At 32.5% G+C, this 19,090-nt stretch overlaps 1 protein-coding gene across 1 annotated transcript; it reads right to left on the bottom strand.

Annotated features, from left to right (window-relative positions):
- Positions 1-622: 622 nt before the first annotated feature.
- Positions 623-18,851, bottom strand: Surf1 (surfeit locus protein 1). Its single transcript, XM_076487474.1, has 9 exons — positions 18,677-18,851; positions 17,110-17,232; positions 14,604-14,725; positions 12,124-12,312; positions 11,668-11,740; positions 6,716-6,763; positions 5,643-5,757; positions 4,749-4,830; positions 623-2,848 (listed from the first exon to the last, which is right to left on the bottom strand). The coding sequence occupies exons 1-9, from the start codon at positions 18,761-18,763 to the stop codon at positions 2,779-2,781; spliced, it is 909 nt and encodes a 302-aa protein (XP_076343589.1). The 5' UTR covers positions 18,764-18,851; the 3' UTR covers positions 623-2,778.
- Between the last annotated feature and the right edge of the window lie 239 nt (positions 18,852-19,090).

Raw genomic sequence — 19,090 nt, 5'->3', positions numbered from 1 at the left:
TTCAACTGATACTGACAATAAAAATATAAACTACATCTTTATATTATCTTGAACTTTGTGTACAGGACTTCCCTTCAACTGATACTGACAATAAAAATATAAACTAAATCTTTATATTACCTTGGACTGTGTGTAGGACTGACTTCTACAGATACTGACAATAAAAAAATATAAACTACATCTTTATACTTTCAACTGTGTGTAGAACTGATTTTAACTGATACTGGCAGTAAAAATATAAACTATATGTGTATATTACCGTGGACTTTGCATTCGAACTTACTTGAAATGATATTGACAATAGAAAAATATAAACTTCATGTTTATATTACCTTAGTCTTTGTGTGTAGGACTTACTTCAGCTGGTGTTGACAATAAAGATCAAATTGTGTGTAGGACTTCAATATTAATTGAATGAAGTTCTACACACAGGGTAAGTAATATAAAGATCAATTTGTGTGTAGGACTTACTTCAGCTGCTGTTGACAATAAAGAATATGAACTTGATCTTTATATTTCTTACCCTGTGTATAGAACTTCATTCAATTAATATTGGCAATAAAGTATATAAATTAAAAGAGGAACAAACAGTTGTTATTGTTTCTGTAACAATAGTCTGAAGAGCATAGAGCAAACAAGCTTTTATTGCAATTTTAAAGAATCCCTTTAAACAAATGCAATCCACTTCAGTTTTCTGAGAATAAATACCATTGACCTCTTTGCAGGATGTTGTAAATATAACCTTTCAATCAGCTCTTTCATATGTAACAAGTTCAACTGTAATGGTATGTTAGACCATATAAAAACATTGTCATAGTTTCAGACATTTATATCTAACTATAGGTATTAGAAATCACACTTTCAAACAGGCAGATTTTTTTTCCACAAAATGTTCAAAGGATTGTGGAATCTTTGATTTTTAACTTAATAATTAATTATAATTTGTAGTTACCATTTCATTTTATGTGACAAAGGTTCCTAGTCCATGACTCATAAAAACTGTGCTCTGTAGCAAGACAATTAAAATGTTAGGACTATTTTTTTATCCTTGTTTTTTACCATTAAGAGGATCATTTTGTTGTTGTTCAGTGCAAAGTTAGAATGTCCATTAGTAGATAAGGAATTTAAAATAAACTTAACTTTTTTCAAATTGCAATTAGTTTCTATAAAAGCAAGAACTAGAAATCAAAACCTATTATGAATTCAACCAGTGTTGCACAAAGTTCAGCTCAAGATAGTGTAATTTTTGGAAATAAAACCTCTTAAGCACAATTAAGATTTCTTAAAGCAGATTCTGTGCAAGCTCTTTGTAATAAAACCTTCTACAGCAGATAAAATCATTAGAGCTATCTTCTGTGATAAAGTCACCTGCTTTTCGTATTTTTTTTAATCACTAGAAAACTTTTGTATAATAATGGTTTGGTTTCTCAATTTAGGTAAGAGAGAACGAAGTTGTAATGTATACCACATCATGAAACATACATTTTTTTGAAAGTGCCCTGTTTTTGATCAAGTAACTTCACATTTGATATGCATAACACTTCAGATGATTACTTACTTTTAATATTCATGAGAATTTTAATAGTGAAACACAGATAAATAAAGTTCTTTGTTTCATTAAAATAATATGGATATTTAAAGCTTCTGGCTCCAACTAAACAAAGCATACGTATTCAAAGATTTTACTTTCAAAGCATGTAATGGTTCTTATGACACCACTTCTCAACTTACGAGTCACATTTATCTATAATAAATAAAATTTATTCACTAGAGCATGAAAAATTAAAAACAAAATTTGTACAACAAGATGGTTCTACATTTACAATAACTTTTAGGTATTTATATATTATTTTTTATAACTGCACTAAAAATGGTAAACCTAACTTCTGACTAACATTAGTTTGTTATAAACAAACACAAGTTGAAACAACAGGTACATTTTTCATTTCTCTTTTGGCTTGTTTTTGTTTATAACAAACTAACGTTAGTCAGAAGTTAGGGTTTGTTATTTTTAGTGGTCCTTTTTATCTTAATTAATTCTTGAATATTAATGAGCTCTCTACGCACACACATTAACTAGTAGTTACAAAATAACTAACTAGTAACTATAAAATAGTAGTTACATTAAGCATCTGTAAAATCATATAAAATATAACTTTTTTTTTCTATTTAATGTAAAAAATTTAACCCTGGTGTTTGAATAAGTTTCACTATTCACAGAATATTAGGGGAAACAGTTTTCCTAATACTAATGTTTGGTAATAAAAAGAAATGAATATTCTCAGCAAAATACAGTTATATTTCCAACAATATAAGCTGAAGTAAACCAACAGTAACCAGTTTATTTGTGAAATTAACACGTCCCATCCATTAAAATATTCAGCATATGTTAAAACGTCTTAAGTTTTAACGATGTCAATGTCATGAGTGCAGAACATCATAACATACTCCTAGTTTTTTTAGGCTTAGTTTCAACAATTTTAAAAAGGGTACAAAAAGTTACATAATCACCTTTTGAGGTTTTGCTTTCAAAACATGCTCTCCAAGTATCAAACTTGGCTACAATATGTTCAAGGTGAAGTTTAAGATTTGACATTTTTATACTTTTTTCTTAAAATGAAATTAGAAAAAGTATACATTTACATTAAGTAACTTCAAAAAGCAAACACACAAAACCAAAACCAATATAAGTTAATACAGACCAAAGAAACAATATTAAGCTGAACATGCTATCATGATTATTTAAATATACACCATTTCTCTATCAGATGTACTGCTTCACATGAGAGGTAAACGTTGCACAAATTTTCTATACCACATAAAGGATGTCACGACTGATAGAGAATACCTATTGGAGAAAACAAATCTGCACTTAATTAAAAACACATATGACTTTTTGTGTAATGAAAAATAGTTGGTAGTTTTGGTTTCAGTTTACTTACTGATTAAATATATTTTATTACAAGCTACAGCTTTTACAGTAAGAGTTGTTTTTATAACAGATATGACCACTGGTTTGTTTGTTTTTGGAATTTTGTGCAAAGCTACACTAGGGCATTTCAGTTTTAAAATAACGTTTCGTTTTCCAAGGCTTTTTATTTTGTGCCAGTTTTTGATTTATAGTAGTTTACTGGTTCTTCTTGTAATAAAAAATATTGAATTAATTTGTTGTTTTGTTTTGAATTTCGTGCAAAGCTACCCTAGGGCTATCTGCACTAGCTGTCCCTAATTTAGCAGTGTAAGACTAGAGGGAAGGCAGCTAGTCATCACCACCCTCTGCCAACTCTTTTACCAAGAAGTAGTGGGATTGGCCATAATATTATGATGTAGCTCATGACTAAAAGGGCAAGCATGTTTGGTGTGACTGAGATTCGAACCACAACCTTCAGAATGCAATTTGAGCACTCTAAACATCTGGCCGTGTTGGGCCTATGGCCACTGATGTGATCCTTCCCAAATGTATACGCATGATCATACCAGTGATTGAAACATTGTACTTGTTCTAAATACAAACCTTACTTACTGTTAAAGCTGTAACTTATAGTTAAAAAAAAAAGTTTCATATTTAAAAATAAACAACACAAAAGTATTGATGTATTTCTTCTGTTAAACTCATTCAGTTCAGTGAGACTGAAAAAAAGATTTGCATATACAGTACAAGAAATCTTCTAGAAGCAGAAGCTGAGAACACAGACAGATAGTATAATGTATCACAGTTTGTAAAAGTAGAAGTCATTACACGAGATACATTTTTTATATTCTGACTTGTGAATAGGTGACTTTTTTCTTATTTTTTAATATTTGTATCAAAACAACTGTCCATGTACTTCAACATACACAGTGCATATAAAAGCATCTTCATAGAGCATATACATAAGTAATTATGTTTTTACTATAAAGGGGAAATGAATACTGAATGTTAAAGCATTTCACATATTGATTTCTGTGAACAGAAGCAAACTGTGTTTATGACACGTCCTATCTCTCCCCCCCTCCCCTCTAACTGAACTGGGATGGGTCAACCAACATAACTCATTCTGATTCATAGTAGGGGCATAATTATTACAAAAGTAGCATGTGGTTACCATTAAAAACAAAAATTCAAGTTGTAGCTACCATTCTAATACAATACCAACATAATTTAGGTACGTTTACTTTGTTTATACATAAATACTCCATTTGTGTAGTTCTACACTTCAAATCTACAGCTATTTAGCTCATATACCAAGTTTCTCTGAAGTCAAACAGTCAGAGCTGTTTATTGGATTTCAAGTGATTGTAAGGCACTTCTTGGAAAAAATAATGGAATATTTTGTTTGTTCACAGGTACAAAGATATTGCATTGTTAAATGAACAATATATCTACAACAGTACAAGCTAACCACTAGTATTTCTACATTGTGATGTGATATATACTTTATTCTTTCTTCAATGTTACTTTCATTAAGATTATTGGTTAAAATGTTTAGTATACCTGGGTTTATCTTTTTTCAAATATTTTTTTATTGTAGATTATTCTGCACTAACAGCTTATTATTTGAATTTAGGACTTACCCAAATCTCCTGAGCTGGTCAAACCTCATGATATATTATTGGATTTATAGCTAAGTAAAAACGTGAGAACTGTAGCCTTAATCGGCTAGGCTTACTACTGTGTTTATGTTTACTTTTGATCCAAGTAAGTAGTCTGCTCTGTTCAACATTCGTGATAAACCACAACATTAAAAGCCTAACCAAGTTATACTCACCACGTGAGGATGTAGGAAAAATGTTCATTTCTTAACAATACTTTAGTTTGTCCACCAATCGGACCTCCTGGCACAGAGCTCTCTGTAATGGAATAATACAAGGAATACAACACGAACATATAACAATGATCAGTTTTGTCCATTCCAAAAACGTGTGTACACCCTACTACTGAATTGCATATGTTCGTGTACCTCATTTCAACAGACGTAAACAAAAGTGGATGTAAACACATTAGTAGACATTTTTGTACAACAGCATATTTAAACTTAACATTAGTGATTGAATAACATTATTAGTTTATTTGTGATATTATTAAGTATGATAATGTTTAGTCCTTACTAAACTAACGAAAAAAAACCTTGTATAAGCTACACTGAATTTTTGCCCTTTTCACACATAGACTAGTCATTTAATGTTAAGCCTAAGACATGTGGAGTTACAGATTATGGTGTATGTGTTGTTGGAATTTATCTACAACTCAAATCCTGTACTTATTTGACTGCAACGGTTTTACAAGTCTCTATTAGTATAAATAAACTTCATAGAACCATTTCTGTAATATAGTCACACCATCAGTATTGTTCCTTTAAAGGTATTCTCCCACATTACAGTAACTCACAATTCACCAGTGTTCCATAAACTTTATATAAAAGTTTTGGATGTGACATTTTCATGATATATTACATCTTTTGTAATACTGAACTTGCAATTTTCTGAAAGAATAACACATACAATTTTATAATAACTTACATGGAAATAAAAAATAGTATATATTTTTTGAAATGTTGAAATATGTTGTTACTAACAGCAGATAAAGCTTACTTGTAAAGAGAGGTCACACATGACCTCATCTTAACACTTTTTATTTTCAGAGAATATCACCAGGTACTCACCAACAGTGGCATCTAGGAACACTGGAGCTGCCCCACAGAGTCTAGCCATGTTTTCAACATCTCGATAGTGCCAAAACCTATCGTTAGGGTCATTTTTAGCCCCAAACGGGGCACGCTAAAAGAAAAAAAGTAGTTGAAAGCAAGTTAGACAACTTCTGTAGAGCCAGTGTAATCAAAATCACATCTCCTTTGTGTGAAACATATTCTACACAGCACACATGCACTCTTTACATCACATTCTATGTGAAAGTGAACGTTGTTAAGGTAAATATAATGTTAGTACCAGATATTTTACTACTGTTGAAATTTTTTCATTTACCTCAGGAATCAAAATATTTCTGGAATAGCAACTTTTCCTATAGGGCAAGTGGTCTAAAATTTCTGTACTCTTTGCCTTATCTTACCACTCTTGTATACTCCATAAATTGATCACGTTTCCAATTTTTATTGTGACATTTTAACAATTCCTAAAAGTTTCCTTAATAGCCATTACCATTTGGGTTTGATCTTTACTCCAAGATTGCTGGGCATTTGTAACACTTTTTAAATTAACACCCTGGGCTTGTTAGCATACTTGGTCCATTCAAACTCTGGTAACAGTCTTCTGAACATTTTTTCCCTTTTTAAAAAGTTTTATTTATCTACCCATTTCTCTGCTTTCTCATGTTTCTTTAACTTTTCTTTCTCCCCAGTCCATTGTCCACTTCCAAAATATTTTTTGTGTAATATTTTCCAACGCCTTAATAAAAATGATGAAACTTAATCCTTTGCAGAAGTTTTTGAATATTTTAAACTTGTCTTGACTAAAAATTATTCATTCAAGAGGTCCCAGCAATTGTTCAATAAATGAATGAATAGCAAAATCAGTAACAGTTTAATGATAAATAGAAAGAAACCAAGGTATTCATTGAATTCTGGGCATTTATTTTTAGTACTGAAATTGTCTTAATCTGAGATATCTTTAACCACTTGAATTAGGTGAAAAATCACACCATTTTTTTGAAATACCTACACAGATATTTTGTTACCATCAAAATTATATTTAATGAAATACACAGTGTATAAGAACTTACCTTTTCAGAATTCCGAACAATACCCACTATTTCAACTTCACCTTCCACCTGTAACACATGAAAAAGTTAAAAATTTGGAAGACAAAATAAAGAACAAAACATTGATTGTATGGTGGTCATAAATTATCAAGACACTTTATGAACTGATTACAATAAGAACTCATGAATTAAACATCTGGAGTTTGTGGCATAATGAAAACAAACACCTCAGATGGTCCTCAAGAAGATATGCATAAAATTCAGCACCTCCGGTTTGTTCAAGACTAGTGACACTGTTAATTCACATTGACATGGGCATCATTCAAGGTTCAAGAGTGGTCGAGGCAATAATTGATATCCAACCATAAAGACACCAGCATCCTTGGAGTAACCACCAAAATTGCATTAGTTATTTGCACGTGCAATATTGTCAAACTTTCTAACTTTACTACTTTCTAAATGATTGGGAAAAGCTTCAGTTTCTTATGTGCTGCAAACCACAACTGTTTATCTGGTGGAGTTCATATTCTATTCAATAAAGAGAGAGGTTTCAAAATTTATGAACATTCTGTATTTCAGTCCAACAGTTTTTATTAGGAACTTTAACACTTTAGATTCTTTAGACACACATTCAGAAGGTCATAGCATTATGTCTGCATTTTTAATAAGTTCACGTTTTCCAAACTGAAAACATATTTCCAATAATACTTCCTCCACTGATACTGCATGCATTCTTCTACATCAACTTTGTCTATCTAAGCACTGATCTCACCTGTTCCAGTCTTTATAACACACTTAAATGTCCTTTGAAATATCTCACTTGCAAAGTTCTATACCCTCCTCAACCTCTATCCTGGTACTGTATATAGGCACCTCACTAAGAAAATGTAATATCTTTTTTTAAAGAGTTACATCAGCTCTTAGTGAGGAGGTAGGGTAGGGAAGTGTCAGCAGAGAAGTATTATCAGAAATACATTTTTAGTTTATGGAAATGTTAACTTCCAAAATATACTTACCATCCTCTGACAATATAGCTAGAATTCCACATTGAGAAGGTGGCAGGGAGAGTGTGGGAATGATCCATACAGAAGGCACCTATGTAGAACAGTGGTGTACCAAGATAAGTGATACAGAGGTGGGTGGAACAACACTACATCCAAAACAGGTTTGCTCTTCACTCAACACTGATCTCCTGTATCAAGAGTAGAATAATACTTGAGTAATTATTATAGGTCATCCCCAATCAGATAGCCTAGGTTCCACAACTTGATGTTGTAATTAAGAGTCCCTATATCTCATGATGATGGCTCGAACCATTAGTCTGCAATGTTGATTTTATAGAGATATATACATTTGATTTGAACCCCAACCTGCAGTAACAAAGTGATGAGTTTCACATAATCTGAATCAAGATGAGAAAGTAAGCAACAATGAAGTGGACAAACTTCCTCCTCCACCTGAAGAAGCCAACACCCCAAGATTGGAGTGATGAGATTGTGCATGCCATACTCAAACAAAGAACAGAACTCACCCAGCCTGGAATTACAAACACTCATTCTCATTCCCCAATCAAGAGGACAAGGAGTGTTCTATTTTCCTCTGGGATTATGGCAAAGATGTGGATCCCAAGCACTTAGGATGTGACCAATTCACATTCTGAATTATGAGAAGTTTGCTAACCTCCTTTCATGAACAATATATAAAATGAACATTGATCAAAGCAAAGGGTTATGTTCCCCAACCGTATAGCTCATGTTAAACCTGAACCAGAATTACAAGTAGGCTCGACAAAAAATGGTGCCACTCCTGACATTTAGGAGAAACATCCAGGGACCTGAATATAAGAGCCCCTAACTTCACTCCCTTCTCATAAAGTGAAGGTACACATTTTAACACCCTGGAGGAAAAGCTTTTGTCCACCACCTCAGTAACTGGAAACTGATTGTGGTAAGGACTTCCTAGCTCCACTAATAGAATCTGGGAGTGTGGAGATGGTGTAATACTAACAGTGCATTAGGTAAGCAAAGTTCCCAACATCTTCAAAATGAAAATGACCCTGAATTTTTCAATCTGATGAGTAGCAGGGACAAGCAGAATTCCCATTAGCTTTACTTATGATAGTCCATAAGTGGCAATCCATGATAATATGGTGATACCATCTGGTATGTACCTAGATGGTCTTATGGAATACTTCATTTCTACAGAGCCTGTTGTAACCAGTAGTAAGAAAAATCAAATTGGTTGCTTGTGTGGAATTGAACTGAGAGAAGCATACTTGTCTGGAACAACACTCACCATAAAGTGGAATCTAATAAAAACAAGATATAAGAAACCTGAAAAATAGAGACAAATTTATGACAAACATATTCCCTCTTCCTTATAATCTGGCAGATGTTGTTAAAAACAACAGTAGTGTAGGGGAAAAATCCCAGAAAAAAGCTAACCTATCATGAAAGAACATGAGAGAAAAGCATTGGAAGAAATCTGAATATCAGCAAATAAAAAGTCCCTCACCAGATAAAGGAAATGTTTGTTTTTCTGAATCTGAGATAAACCTCAGGAGATAAATTATGTGTAAAGATACCTTACCTGTAAAAGCTAAATTATATAACATGAATGTTCTGGAATCCACTTCTAAGGAAATGGGTAAATTTAGGGAAACTGGAGGATCCCAAAGAAAACACAGTCAACACATTAACCACAAAGTAATGTGGTTCACATAACACTTTGAGGCTTGACAAGCCAAAACAAATTATCAGATGACAACCAATTGCAAAGGTGAGAAATAGATGGCAAAAGAATTGCAGAGATGGATGTATTTTCTTTCTCTAGTTGGTGGAGATTTAGAAAGAAAGGGCCTACAGGATATAGTAGGATCTATGGGGAGAGAAAATGTCCTATGAATATGCCAACAAAGGCAACTAATGACATCAGTATGTCAGCAGCCAAAAACATACATCCTTAAGGAGGCAGAAAACCAAGATAATTAAAAAGACAAGGATGATACAAGGTCTACCTATCCCACCACTTAATAAAACAGTAAATTTCTCAGCCTGAACCAGAAAAAGCAGGTTGGAGAAGAAACTAAAATAGTCCCCCCCCTCCATCAACAAGATAGGAGTAGACTCAAGGGGGACAAGAAAAAGCCCCACTTGGATTTGTGAGATTGTGATTAATAGAAGAAATGGAGCAGGATCCAAATCAAACTCACAAGAAGCTGACACAGTAAAGTGTCAGAAAACAGAATCCTTATTCTCACCAGGATCAACAAAATAAGACAACTTCAGAAACCCTTGAAGAAAATACTCCAGACCAAACAAATGTCTTCATCTCTCAGAGGATAGAAACATGGACAGCTCCAACTGAAAGTACCCCACCCAAGTGTAGAGAGATGCTACATAACAAAGGGAGTTTGGATTAGCTGTTGGAAAGTTTTTTCTTTAAATATATATGTATATATACTTTTTGAAATTATAAATTTACTGAAATCCATAAGGCAGCAGAAAAATGCAATCCATAACAGAACACACAACACTTCATCAGAGAAAACTGTAGCCAATGCTTCATTGAGAAAAAATGATTACATTATCTAAATGAGTTGTGTTTATATATGGTACCAGGATAGAGGGTGCATTGCTGAGAGTAGAGAAACTTGCAAATTAGATATTGCTAAGAACATTTAAGTGGGGTATGAAAGAACAAAGCACGTGAGACCAATGCTAAGAATAGATACAGTGTCAGCAGATGGTAAGTATGATTAAAAACTGGTATTTCTAGTAATGCACAGTAAAACGTTGTGGTCATAAATATCTTCTTCAGAAGCAAAGTTGTTGTTTGAGGTTAAGCACAAAGCTACACAATGGTCTATCTGCGCTCTGTCCACCACAGACATCAAAACCCAGTTTCTAATGTTGTAAGTCTACAGACACACAGCCAGACCACTGTGGGTAAGCAGTAAAGATAACACATAAGAACTTTGTGAAATTAAAAATTAAGTGTAAGGACCTACATAAATCTGTAATAATGATATCTTTTAAATTTAAAATCTTCTATTATACAAGTTACCAAAATATGGTATCGTCAATTACTAAATGTAGGATAAGCTATAACTTTTAACAGTCGAGTTCATCAAAGCAGACAAACTGTAAAGTTCACTTCCTTTTATTTAACTAATAATGTTTCAAAGGGTAAATTTAAAAAAAGGAAGTTTTAAAGTTTACAATTTATAAATATAGAAGTTTGCAACATTTGTACAAACTGCTTGTTAAATGCATTTTGCCTTAAATTAAAGTAATTTCACCTGGGTAGTGTAAAGTTAAATTTACGCTAGCTCTACTTGCAGTTAGCCATATGAAGACAATACTAAATTAAATTTATGAAGTAGTAACTGCTCTATGTAACAGCTTCAAATGATGCTAACATTATACTTTCTTTGTTCAAAGAAAAGCAAAATAACACTTCACATATCACATTCTAATTTTCACACAGTTTGTCTCACATACTATACAAAAAATCAATGACAAAACATAAATACTAAGAATGAAAGTTATAATATTGTAGCAATGGTAAGATTATTATACAAAACTGATAAAATGAAAAAGTCCCATATTATCACCACATTCAAGTAACATCCGAGTAACTCTGAAAATAGTGACCAACACAGTTTCAAATCTAACAGGTAGGACTTAACGGGAATATTGCCAGAAAGTATCACTTCCATAAACAATAGATTTAGTCCTCATTGTGACACTAATTCCTAGTACCTAGCTACCTTAAATGAGGAACAATTCACCCATTATCATTTTAAAATTAAAAACTCATGCAGAATAAGGTTAATACAAAACTGTTTTACACACTGATACTACAGAATCAAGATTCAGAAAAAAAGAACTTTTTGAATACCACCAGAGGAAAACAAAATTAAAACTTTGGGGGGGTGATGTGGATATAAAATATGGTTAATAATCAAATACCTGACCATCCTGTCTCACTGCTGAAGATGTCATTTTCCTTGGCACCCAGCCTCTGTTGACAAGAATGGAGACACTACAGAGAAGACAATGGTTTACGGTAGAATGTATTATATATTGTTTTATCATAACACATCTTCAATTTCTCTTTTCTTCCATTCACATGGTTCTTAAATCAGTCCACCTTTATAACTACAATAACATTTACCTTGAAGCACCATTTTGTACAAATCATTTCTTTGATACACTGATATTCAAAGAATATTTTAGTACTTACAATTTACATATGATTGATGTTGCTACATATCTGTCTATCCAAAGTTAAACATTTTCACAGTAACTGAATGCTTCTAAAATCAATTCATGGCTGCCAATGACAAAGTATTCTTAAATAACAGGAAACAAACCAACCACCTTCATTACAACTGTTAACTTTGCACCTTGGTTACATTAACTCACTCTCTGTCAGACAGCATCAGGGGTGTAATCACCAATGTTCCAGACTGTCCACTTGAAAGCAAACCTCCTTCACCACCATCTCCTCCTCCTTTCAGAAGTGAGCGAGGGGCAATGTACATTTCTTGGGAATGGTCAAACTTTCCTCGAACTTTGACCTTCTGGTATTCCATGTTCTGAAGTTCCTGCAAGCTTTTTCATTGAAGGAAAAAAGACAAAGAATGAATAACTATGGTAACAAGAAAGAAAAAAATATTTAACAGAACTCTTTCCCTAACAGATGTTCTATTTAACAGAAAACCATAACTTTTTACACCATTACTGTTTTGTTCCTTATTCATTTCAGTTATATTTTTGACAATTCTTGCTGACTTCTGCAGGCCATTAATCTGATCCTCATGGATTAGATATGGTACATAAACCAATTTTTAAAAAAAAGCCTTGTTATAAGATACACTCAGCTAATAAAGCAAGCAGTGTTCTACACAATTTTTTCTCCCACATACATAGTACCCAAAGCTACAGCTATTAATGTTTATAAATTGACTAACTACAAAGACAGACTAAAATCAAACTAACACCCCATACTGATAAAACTAAAACTGACCAGGATTTAAAAAAATAATTAAAAAAATTTATATTATATGCAAATAAGAAAAACATACAGATGATGCCTTGGTTGGAAGGAAAACCACACAAAGAAACAGTAACCTCTCACCCAGGAATCAAATCATTGGGAAATATAAACTAAGGAAAAAAACATGGTAACCTAACAAATCAAAAGTGTTGGAACACGAGGAGGGAAAGAGATGCACAGATATTACCATGGATGGAAACTATCTCAAAAAGAAAATCAAACTATAGAATACAAAAAAAAAAAAAAAACACATTAACAACCAAAAGAAAGTAGCAGAATAAAATATCTATAGATGACACAAGAATGTATGTTTCATACAAATCTAAACTGGAGTACAGAGAGTTTGGCTTGTCTTTTGAATTTCACCCAAAGCTACATGAAGGCTATCTGCACTAGCAGTCCCTAAAGTAGCAGTGTAAAACTAGAGAGAAGGCAACTAGTTATCACCATCCACCCCCAATTCTTGGCCTACTCTTCTACCAACAAATAGTGGGATTGTCTTTCTAGATACAGCTCCTACTTGATTATGTTACATTCTGTTGCTCCATGATAGCTTTTGCTCCTGATCTTTATGTTTGTGGTTTCTCACATTTTGGAAAATACTGCACTATTCTTACCTTGGCTAAAATAAGAATTATTACAGATCTTTTTCTGACTAGTTCTGGTGTTCCAAGTTAAAACATCTCACTATGTTTTCCAGCATCATTAAGTACAAAGGACATTCTATTGATCTGAAATTCTTTTAGAACTGTGTATTTGTTTGTTTGTTTTAGAATTTTGCGCAAAGCTACATGAGGGATATCTGTGCTAGTCGTCCCTAATTTAGCAGTGTAAGACTAGAGGGAAGGCAGTTAGTCATCACCACCCACTGACAACTCTTGGGCTACTCTTTTACCAGTGATTAGTGGAATTGACTGTCACATTACAATGCCCCCATGGCTGAAATGGTGAGCATGTTTGGTGTGACAGGGATTCAAACCCACAACCCTTGGGAGTACAGAGAGAGGAACTACGTTGATAAATAATTTTGACTGTTCACTAGTACACATATAAAAAATATTTACAATAAAATCTATGGGCTATGATGTTAAGATGGTATACTGTGCAAAAACCAAATTATTTTAAAGTAGAGAATAAAATCTAAACACCCTTTCAAGACTCATAAGATTAGTAATGAAAACAACCCCAGGAGTAATAATAGATTTATCAACTAATTATTAATTCCAGCTCAATCAACCCACATTCCAACTACAAAATCATTCAGTCCAAAGAGTTCATAGAAGTGGTAATAAATAACTGTAAAGGGTTAACAAGTGTAATATTTACACTCAACACTGTAATATCACAAAAAGCAACAAGTGACCATGAATAGACTCCTTTCAGATGTTGAGTGTCTGTAATAACAGCTACTAAAAGATAAATTTTTAAAATGCAAGTTCCATCTGTAACAAAAGCAGAAAAATAAAATAGTGCAATGAAATGTGAAACTGATAAATGTACAGATTGTAACAATGAAGTACCATAATGAAACAATGTTTTTAAACAAATACTATATCGTCACTTTAACACTCCCACGAAAAGTGGGGCCTAATAGGCCCCAGAGCAACTTGAAAGGTTATTAATATTAGGCTAATAATTTTGTATTTAAATGAAATTGCCATTTAAATCCATTAATGAATGGATTAACGAGATTCCCACTGTCCCTATCTACTATCTAGCGAAACCACAGCCAGGGGAACGGGCTTGGAGAAATCAGGACTAGAAACGTCTTTTCGTAGGAGTGTTAACAGTTTCACTTGTAGTAAACAAAGTATCATCTACAAGAATCACGCATGTTGATGTTTACTTCTGAGGGAGATTAACAGGCATTGCCATAGTTTTTTCTTCCAATTCTTTAATAAGTCCGAGCTTCCATTTTCTTCTCTGAACTTGCCAAGTCCCAAGACAAAAAGTTGTTACAGGCACTAGCTGCAATAAAAACAAAATCTCAGTATATTAAAAAAAAGTACTCTAGCAGAAAAGAAGAAAGAATAAAAAGAACCCTAAGGATGCATTTTGTAAAACATCATGTATGTAAATCAGGAATCACACTGTACTCTTTCAATCATGACACAATTTACAAAACAATTCCCTCGTGACAAGAAATTCCTGAATAAGTTAAAGTCTATCAAGATCACCTTTTTGTTACACTTGTTGAATAGCTTTCATATAAAATTTATTAGTGTTAGGAAATCTATGAAATTCAAAATACATTTTTCTTCAAAACAACTGAGATAAACTAAGGTCCTTACTCTTCTAAGTTATTGATAAATTTCATAATCTTTCCATCTCTATCAGTAAGGTTGGGAAGCTGTCAATCCAAGTTCTATCCTTCATAAGAAGGGTTCTAACAGAATCTCTTAAAAAACCAAATATCTTTGATTTTTTTTATTGTTTACTAAGGCATAAGAACCTTTCACATCAGAGATATTGTTTTAAACTTCAGAAGTCAATTTAACTTTCATTACTTTTCACCAACTCATCACTCACTGTTTTACTAGAAGATTTCACAGTCTCTTAAACTGTCATTTTTCAGTTACTGGAAATTCGATTTCTTTATTCATCTATTAAGAGAAACTTTTGATTGAAAAGCAAGAAGTTGGAAATATTACATTTCTTTCAGCCCACATTCACTGAGCTGAATATGATAAAAAATTACCAAGACTCTTGAATACTTTCCCCGTAGAAACAGCTTATCAAGAAAACTTGACAAAATGCAATATACGATATGCATAACAAGGAACTGTTTGGATTTTCAGTCAAGGCTGTCCTTTTACAGTTACTCCAAGGAAAAATAAAAGTAAAAAGTTTAAATATAATTTAGGATGAAGGATAATATTAGGATAATATTAAGATCTAACCCCCCCATCCCTTTAATTTTCCCTGTCAACTAATGAGCACCTTAGCTAATATACCATTTAAGATGTACTGTTTGAGAAAAACAGAACCACTAAAAGGAAATGTTTGCCTCTGAAATCTGTTTACTTTTTACGGATATTACTTGTTATATGGATGATGTAAAGGATGCAGGTTTGATGAACTTAGATTTTCAAAAATTCTTTGATAATGTGTATAGAAAGCTAACAAAGAAACCACAACAAATAAAGGTTGGAGGAAAAAACTAGCTCACTGAATTTTAGGATGAGTAAGAGGAAGAAAGCAAGTTGTTATTAATGTAGTCCAGTTAAACTGTACCTTTGTAACTAATGGCGTATCCTGGTAGTCAGTGTTTGGGCTTTGTGTTTCTTTATACATTAATACTGACAGTGGTAAAGTTAGAAAGTTCATCAATGACTGAGTTGATGAACTACACATTTACTTGGATTGATCATTAAGTTAGACAAAAATGCTTAACAAACGACCTCCAAGTATAGAAAGTGTAAGATAATACATTTAGGTTATCATAATGTAGTAACACCTACAATACATGAGAATCCACTTTTAGTGTAACTGAAAAAAAAATATTTTGGCAGTGAGTTGGACAAGCTACAGCAGCAAGGAAATGCTCTGTTGTTAGTAGTAGAAATAACAAATGCAGAGATGTTGTTACAGACATAACGATTACAAATCACTGGTTCAGCATCCATTAGAGTATTACACACAGTTTTGATCTTCTTATCTAATAAAGGATTTTAAATTACTGTAAAAGGTTATTAAGTTGATTCAAAATCAAAAGAGTTGTCCGAGATTTGAAAGTGAAAGGCTAGGTTTCATTTAAGACATTTACTTTTTCTAACAGTGCAAAAGGTTATGAAACAAATTACTACCACTAGTAGTGTGGGCTAGCACTTTATGGGAGTTTAAAAGGGTTTGGTTTGTCGTTGTTTTATTTTAATTTTGTGCACAGCTATACGAGGGCTATTTACGCTACCTGTTCCTAATTTAGCAGCGTAAGGCTAGAGCGAAGGCAACCAATCATCACTACCCACCATCAACTCTTGGGCTACTCTTTTACCAATCAATAGGGATATTGACTGTCACATTATAACACCCCCACAGCTGAAAGGTTGAACATGTTTGGTGTGACAGGGATTCGAACCCATGACCAATTACGAGTCAAGTGCCTTAACCATCTAGTTGTTTAAAAGGTAAACTAAATAATTCCTTAAAATTTAAGATTGATTTAAAAGTTTGATTTTTACTTTCCTTTTCTCTGGGGTGGGCATGCAGGAACAGTCATAAAGAAAGAGACAGTCACTTATTGCACAACTGTTATATGTTATGATACAAGTTTAATTTATATCTAGATTTACAAACATGTAATTGCCATGATACAATGACAGTACATAGATAATATCAGACACTTTTCTAACCAGCAAGAAAAATCCCATGGGTTCAACATCCTTTATTTTCCTTGACTTGGCTGCCTGATGAATCCATCTGACTCTAACCTTTGGATAGCTTTCTTTACTAGCAGACAAAGAATTGTAAAGAACCTGCAATTATTTAAATCCATTATTAGCATATACAATTGTGAAGGTAACTATCACATTTCTAATGGAAAATAAAAACTAATGTTAGCTCTTGCAAATGAATTTACAAAGTACATTTGATAATAAAAGGCTAAACAAACAGTACTTTCTCTTAAATAATATTTCTAAGTTGTACTTGTTCTCATTTAATCAATTAAAAAAAGATTGTATTGTTTCTTAAATTCACATTAAAATATTACTGCATAATACATTAACCAACACAACCTACATGATGGGTTAGATATGCTCCAGTTTTTAAGAGTTACAAGTCCACAGACTCACTGTTGAGCAACATCATGGTTTCTCAATTGTTTACAATTTTAGAAGTTTGTAACAATCATTATCCAAACTGTGAAGCATAATAAAAGTCCAGGTGTTTGTTTCATAATGAAGAAGAAACTATATGTGCTTAATTATTGCTATTTTTCACCAGATACATATAATGTTGAAAAAGAGGAATCGAAGAACATACACCTTTGCCCTATCTTTCCTTTCCAAGATTGCATGCATTTATAATGGACAACATAAAAGTTCACCTTCATAAACTATGAAAATACTTTTCAGATCCAGAATTGTAAACAATACAGATATTTCAAGCTCAGTGTGCTCATGAAATTCAGTACATTTCCAATCACACTTTACAATTATTGACCCAAAACTATGAAGACACCCTAACTATCCATTATAATAATTGTCATGATAATTACTATTATAAAAATTATTATTAGTAACTTGTCTGTGTAGTGTCAAAAAATGAAATAAATTACCTTAATTAAAAAATTTCAAAGTCTCCTTTTCTCTAAGATTTTAGACAAATTAATTTCCAGTAACTTAAGATTTTTTTAACTTCGTTTTTAGTTTGTTGTAGAATTAAGTACTAGAGAAAATAAACAACTAATTAATACGTACAAGCAGGATAATTCTGGTTAATACTAATCACAACTGATATTAATTTTACCAATAAAGGAAGTAAAGATAATGCGTGTGAAATCTGACAGTAATAAATAACAAAACACCAGTAACAGTAAAATAATTACCGATACCCACACCTAATAAACTTGTAATTTAGTTCTTTCTTCTTTTTTTTTATTAATGCTTTAATTTTTATCGTTTCTTCTCGTTTCAACGTTCAAAATGTACACGAAAAGTTACACTTATAAGTTATTATGGATAATTGTCTTGTAATTCAATAACCGCCTTGATTTTCAGCAAGTTGTTACAGTTACTATATGAAATTAGCTCAGTTAGATAAATAACATAGAAGTAAGTACATTTCTCACAGTAAACATTAGAAAATAAATTATTTTTCAATTTCCTGTCTATATTTTCGTACCCCTAAGTCACACTCACGCGTCGTATTCGATTTACATACGATAGGTAGTGTATACCTATTTAGTGCTTTACTTACCGGTAAACCTCGCATTACATTTTTGTAATAAATTTTCACATTGTTGCGAATGCCACCCAGTTTCTGAAAGAACATTGTAAAACACATGCAAGTTAGAAAATATTACACAATGTTTCCTGCATCTTAACATTCAACAAAAAAAAATTACACTTTGTTTTATTTTCAATGGCGACATCTACAGCTTTGCAACAAAATGTAATAAATAATTAAATAAATTATATTATTCATCACAATATATCATCTTATTACCATAATAAATTGCGTTACTAATTTCAGAACTTCAGACGAAATTATGCCAGTACCATAAAGGTCCAATAATCCAGAAATATATGCGGCTTTTGTTTATTAATTTTTCAATTAAATCAATCAACAATATCAAATTAGGAGGCGTCCTTAGTAGTCAGGCGGAAGCAT

Source organism: Tachypleus tridentatus, chromosome 2 (genome assembly GCF_004210375.1).
Source record: "Tachypleus tridentatus isolate NWPU-2018 chromosome 2, ASM421037v1, whole genome shotgun sequence".
Taxonomy (NCBI): domain Eukaryota; kingdom Metazoa; phylum Arthropoda; class Merostomata; order Xiphosura; family Limulidae; genus Tachypleus; species Tachypleus tridentatus.
Note: the sequence above shows the minus strand (reverse complement) of the source record. Positions and strands in the feature narration are given on the sequence as shown.

Bases quoted from the DNA above. Each gene is read 5' to 3' on its own strand.
- Surf1 (XM_076487474.1), bottom strand. From the start codon at position 18,763: ATGTGTTTTACAATGTTCTTTCAGAAACTGGGTGGCATTCGCAACAAT. The intron at 11,741-12,123 runs GTGAGTTAATGT...TCTTCTCTGTAG, and splicing joins CTGATGCTGTCTGACAGAGA to TGTCTCCATTCTTGTCAACA. The intron at 6,764-11,667 runs GTATTTGATTAT...CATGTGTTACAG, and splicing joins CAGTGAGACAGGATGGTCAG to GTGGAAGGTGAAGTTGAAAT.